This window comes from Corvus kubaryi, unplaced genomic scaffold (genome assembly GCF_017639235.1).
Source record: "Corvus kubaryi isolate FWS band 111438036 unplaced genomic scaffold, C.kubaryi_AGA036_p1.0 37394, whole genome shotgun sequence".
In the NCBI taxonomy this organism is placed as follows: Eukaryota; Metazoa; Chordata; class Aves; order Passeriformes; family Corvidae; genus Corvus; species Corvus kubaryi.
Window position 1 is genome coordinate 15,665,999 of NW_024581133.1, and position 6,068 is coordinate 15,672,066.

At 53.3% G+C, this 6,068-nt stretch overlaps 1 protein-coding gene across 1 annotated transcript; it reads left to right on the top strand.

The window, feature by feature from the left end:
• Positions 1-1,611: 1,611 nt before the first annotated feature.
• Positions 1,612-5,338, top strand: FOXB1 (forkhead box B1). The gene is made up of 2 exons (XM_042039736.1): positions 1,612-2,368; positions 2,791-5,338. Exon 2 carries the CDS (start codon positions 2,815-2,817, stop codon positions 3,775-3,777), a length of 963 nt encoding a protein of 320 aa, XP_041895670.1. The 5' UTR covers positions 1,612-2,368; positions 2,791-2,814; the 3' UTR covers positions 3,778-5,338.
• The last annotated feature ends 730 nt before the right edge of the window (positions 5,339-6,068 follow it).

Sequence of the window (6,068 nt, forward strand, 5' to 3'; positions counted from 1 at the left end):
TGGGAGGAATCTCTCCTCATTTCAGAGTATTGTCTTTCCTACCCTCTAACAAATGTCCATCGTCTCATCATCTCTTACGCCTCCCCCCTCACAAAAAAAAATGTTTTTTGGAGGCTGCCTTCCTGCCCTGCCCGGCTAGATGAAGCATCTCGGAGCCGGTTAACTGAGCAAGGTAGCTCCCGGGCTTTGAACAGCACAAACACTCCCGGGCCCCTCTCTGCAAGGGGCAGAGGGTGGCATGCGGCAGATCTTCCCCCCCAAAAGGGCTCGTTAGCTCGGCAGCGCACGGCCGGTCGGCTTCTCGGATTCCTAGAAACACAATTATTTACTCATTATTCTCTAAACGACACCCTGCCCCGAGAGAGAGGGATTAAATGGGACCGAGGGCAGCCGGGTTGGGACGAGGGGAGCACGGTTTAATGCACACGAGGTCAGCGCTAGTCGCGGTGTGAAATGCGGTTTGAGGCTCCTGCCAGGTTTGAGGGAGCCCTGCTTGATGGGGACCGTCCCTCCTAGAAGACTCCAAGGCTCTCGCAGAGCCCGTCTCACAGCAGCCGCGCTGCACAGAGCCACTGCCGCTCTCCCTCCCCCAACCCGGCTATTTTTGCTGAATTAAGAAGGTGACATTATTCTTCTTTTCAAGTACTTCTGTTAATATTGAAAAACGTGCGCTTGCATTTCAAGCGCGCGCGCTCAGCCTCAGCAGCCATTTCAATATTAATGAAATTGTTTAATCTCCTAAATTCATCGTGTTTAAGTTACGTTTTGGTGAGTTATTGACCGACTCCGAAAATATTGTTAATGGAGTTGATGTGTATTCACCGCAAAAGCTCTTCCTCCCCGGGCTTGCAGCTCCCGAGACAATCTTCAATTCTGGCTCTAGGGTGACAGGATGCACCGTAGCCTCGGGAATATACATCATACAAACTTCCCTTCTGTGCCAGGGCAAGCCTGGGACCCTCCGGGCCTGATCCTCCCCCCAGGACATACGGCTGGCAGGGAGTTGCTCGTCTGGGCTGCGGTTCCAGGATCGGGCCTTGGTTCCTGGGAAGGTGGGAGTATCATGCATCAGAGAAAGCCGCAACTCGGGTGTTGCATGCCCTGCCTGCTCCCACACACACAAGTGCGCACCGAGAAGCACACAGGCAGGCGAACAGGCTGAGACACATCACGCAAATCCCGCAGAAGGCGTCAAGTTGACGATGTTTAGCACAGCGACCGGTGACATCAAGTCATTAGCCCAGACCAGCTCCGCGGGACCGCCCAGCCTCGAGGCCGGCCGGCCGAGGGCGTGCAAGCGGATCCTCCCCGGCCCTGCGAGCACAGCCGCGGCGTGGAGGGCAGCTCGTTACCGGGCGCACCAGCTCTAGCCACGGCCAGGAGCCCGTTCGCTCTGGTGTATTGAGAGCAACTCCCACGGCTTTACACTAACAGGTTCGCGGAACTAGAGCAGCGGTCCTGCATGGGCTGGGGCGGGGTGGGAGGGTGGTGGGGGGAGAGTAAGTTCCCGAGGCGGCCACCGAGGAGCCCCGATCTTACCGCTCCTCGAAAGAACCTCCGCTAGGGGAAAGCGGATTTGGCAAAGAGAAAGTCTCTCGTTACAGGGAAAAAGGCTCGCCTTAAGTTAGCCAACAATACAAATCAGATAACAATGCAGAACAAACAGAATACCACAGCCAAGCAATTTCCATGTCAAACATCCCACTGCTCAGTACCTCCATTTGTAAGTGCGAATTGCAGACTAAGCTTCCTGCAAAGTCCACAGAGAGGTTAGTGCATACCTTCCCCCCCACCCCCAGCCACCGGGTACCATCGCACTGCAATTCCGCTGGCGGAGCCTTTTCACCCCTCGCCTTGTCTTCAAATGGAAATGATTCCCATTGGCCCAAGGTGTCCATGTAAATAGGTGTAAATGAAACCAGATTATGCCTTTCTCTCCAGCCCCCTCCTCCCCGCTCCCCTCCCCCTGCTCCCAAGGCGATTGTCATATGATAGCAAAGAAGTGGCACATTAATGAAGCGCCTCTACAGGGGTCTTTTCTGCTCATGTCACCACATAAAACTATCAGATGGTTAGAGGAAGGACATGGAGGCAACTACTTAGCTCCTCGCCGCTGCAGAGAAGCAAACAAGCCTCTGCTACAGTCCAGCTGCCGGTGGTGTAAAAGAAGCTGATTCAGCCCGCGGAGGTGAAGGGAGGGTTGTACAAGAGGATTCCCAAAACCAAGCCAGCTCGCTGCCTCCTCAGGACTAAACCGGAGCAGCGTGGCCACGAAAGGAGCGAGACACGCCGGAGGAGCGGGGTGGGAAAGAGTCCGGTCTCCCAGCTGCGCGCCGGATGCGGACTGTCAACTTCCAGCAACTTTAAGGTGGGCATATGCAGGGGCTGGCATGGAGTTGGGTGGGAGACGAGGGGAGGGGATGGGGTCCCCTTCTCTTCTTCGAGACCAGAAGACAGAGCTATCACTAGAGTAACTTTACGGACGCGGGCTGCTGCGGGAAGGCCAGGCTGGGGGAGGCCGGAGCTGGGAGAGGCACATCACTTTTCCCCCTCCGGCTGTACAGGGCTCCGGGCTGTCTTCTCCTGCCCTCATCCGCACCCCCCCCCCCCCCCCCTTCGCCCCTCCTTCCGAGGGCTGAGATCCACCGTGCCCCTTCCCTGTGCCCTTCTCTCTCCAGCCCGGCCCCAGACCCACCGGCTGACCCGACTGGGTGTCCGTGCAAATCCTCTCGGACTCACCCCGCTACCCCCTCCTCCCGCCCCCCTCCCCTTGTCGCTACCCTTCTGCAGATCTCCGCGGGTCGCCTAGCGAAGATGCCTCGCCCGGGCAGAAACACTTACAGTGATCAGAAGCCTCCCTACTCCTACATCTCGCTGACCGCCATGGCGATCCAGAGCTCCCCGGAGAAGATGCTGCCCCTGAGCGAGATCTACAAGTTCATCATGGACCGCTTCCCCTACTACCGGGAGAACACACAGCGCTGGCAGAACTCCCTCCGCCACAACCTCTCCTTCAACGACTGCTTCATCAAGATCCCGCGCCGCCCCGACCAGCCGGGCAAGGGCAGCTTCTGGGCTCTGCACCCCAGCTGCGGGGACATGTTCGAGAACGGCAGCTTCCTGCGCCGCCGCAAGCGCTTCAAGGTGGTCAAGTCGGACCACCTGGCCCCCAGTAAGCCAGCCGACGCGGCGCAGTACCTGCAGCAGCAAGCGAAGCTGCGGCTCAGCGCCCTTGCGGCCACCGGCACCCACCTGCCCCAGATGTCCACGTACAACCTCGGCGTGTCCCAGCCCTCCAGCTTCAAGCACCCCTTCGCTATCGAGAACATCATCGCCAGAGAGTACAAGATGCCCGGGGGCCTCGCCTTTTCCACGATGCAGCCCATGCCTGCCGCCTACCCCCTCCCCAGTCAGTTGACTACGGTGGGCAGCTCCATTGGCACGGGCTGGCCCCACATGTACAGCTCCGGCATGATCGACACCGCCACCCCCATCTCCATGGCCAGCAGCGAGTACGGCGCCTACGGCGTGCCCATCAAACCGCTCTGCCATGGTGGGCAGACTTTGCCGGCCATCCCCGTCCCCATCAAGCCTACCCCTGCCGCGGTGCCGGCCCTGCCCGCCCTGCCCGCGCCCATCCCCACCATCCTCTCGAACTCGCCGCCCTCCCTCAGCCCCACGTCCTCGCAGACGGCCACCAGCCAAAGCAGCCCGGCCACCCCTAGCGAGACTCTCACCAGCCCGGCGCCCGCCCTGCACTCCGTGGCGGTGCACTGACCCGGGCCGCCTGCACGGACGCTGCCTTCTCCCAAAGTTTCCTCGGAGCCCTCCTCCCTCCCCTTCTCTCTCTCCTTTCGCTTCTTTCCCCTTTCATCTCTACTCTTTTCCTCGAAAGCAGAGACAACACCCCGCGGGAAACTGAGGTTTGCCGTTCGCGTGAGCTCCCTTTCCGCTTCGCCCCTTCAGCCGAGCCCTCTCTCGCGGCTCGGCCTCTCCCCTGGTTCAGAACTTTGTTTTCCGTTCTTCTGAGGCGAAAGGAACCGGGCCGGCCCGCCCTCTCCCGCCCGGTAGGAACTGCCACTTGCATCGCTAGTTTTCCAAAAGTACTTCAGGCATCTTCGATTTGTCGGCGACCAGGCAAGCCTGGCCCGGCAATGCCTCTTTCCCTTCCTTTGTCTGGGGAAAAGCAGGGGTTTATACAGGACCTATCTTTAGTACCATAAACAAGGATGGCTGCTGTGTCACTGCATGAAAGCAGCGACGTTTCCAGCCTCCAAGCAGCAAAGGCTTGGATCTTGGAAACGCCGGGAAGTGCTCGATGTCCTTTGTGTGGGTGCGTGTCCCGTTGTTCCGCCAAGGGCAGGGTTCCGGCGGGGCAGGGCGGCGGCCCCGCGGGCTGAGGCGGCCCCGAGCAGGAGCGGGGCGCGGGCGGCCGCGGCCCGCAGGTGAGGGAGCGGCGGGGGCGGTGCGGAGCGGGACCCACGCGACGGAACCGCGCCGGGCCACTCACGCCACACCTATAATGTTTACAAAGCGCCTGTTTTAATGTAAATACTGAACTTGCATCTGTACTGTAAATCAGATGAGGTCCTTTTTGCAGTACCTGTTGTAACGTGGATGTTTACTGTAGTTTTCAGGTGAAAGAGAAGGAGGAGTTGACTTGTCTGTTAACTTCTGATTAACCCGAAGGTTTGGGGAGCTGAGGCTTTCTTTGTTGTTGGTTTTTTTTTTTTTGGTTGTTGTTGTTACTTTTAAAATTTTGTAGCTATTTATTTCATAGCTTAAAAACAAACAACAACAACAATTATAATAAAAATAAACCTGTTACCAAGCACACGACCCTACATAGCTTAAAGAAAAGCTGCTGCAGTCACTGATAAAATGTGGAAAAGTAATACAACAGCAGGTACAAACTGTGGAGGTCATCCTGATTTCTGCTGGAGCTTTGCAGACAAGAGAGAGGGGGCTAGGGAAACTGTAAATGTTTGTGCATATGAATGATTATAAAATGTGTAAAATGCACTTTTGTTTGATATACTCCTTTCTAGTTTAAGGTAGTTTGCTGGAAACTGAACTGTTGTTCTGTTGTGAACTGCTTAAGTTAAGAAAAAAAAAACCAACACCCCCCTCCAAACAGCATTAGTGTCTATTGAAACTGTAAGGACTTTTTTTTTAAGTTTTTTTTTTCCTGTACAGAATAAGCATGGCATTTTAAATATTGGTGTTCTTGTTCCCAGCATGTGTGTTTTAAGACAAAGGTTAAAAAGTGTCTACGTTAAATTATGAACCTAGTCGTCCAAATAATATTTTCTCATTAAAATATGTAAATGCAGATTTAGTTTCTTATTTGTCTTTTTAAAGAGTTTACACGAGAAAAGTAAAAACAGTACTTCATTATGAAGGAATGGTGTTATTCCAATATTTAGATAATCTAAACAGCCTTTTCACGCAAGGTTACTATAAATATAGTTATTAACATAGCATAACTTCTTAGATAAAATTGTCGTTATTGCCAGTTTAGCAAAGGCAGAACTTGTCCTGTGGGGTTTATATCTATATATCTACACATCTATGCATACACACACACTGCCTTTGTGCCCTATACACCTACACCGAATATAAACACATATTACATTCATGCCTATGTGTATGTATACTTATCACATACTTACTCCCAGTTACACTTTCTCCAAACAGTATAAAAATTAGTAAGCTTCTGAAATACAGACCAAACATTAAAAAATCTTTAAAGAATTAGTTACTTTTTAAAGACTCAGAACACTGAATTTTTGTCAGTGGTGTTTTTTCTTACAAGCGGCATTGCAAAATCTTTTTTGAGTAAAAGTGAGCTATTGTAGCCTTTTACCTGGCGTTTAAACCTTCTCAAGCACAAGTTAGTCCAACCACTGCTAGAATTTCTCCATCCTTATTGATCAACACTTTCCAAAACCAGTAGTTTGCAAAGTGTAACACAATTATACCTGTTTTCTGTAATTTGATACACAGTCCCTTTTAAAAAGTAAGGGCAAAGTAGCTACAATGAAAACTGGATTCTGGGCACTTTCTAG

What these genes read in the sequence shown, in the direction of transcription:
- FOXB1 (XM_042039736.1), top strand. Translation starts at nt 2,815, where the DNA reads ATGCCTCGCCCGGGCAGAAACACTTACAGTGATCAGAAGCCTCCCTAC.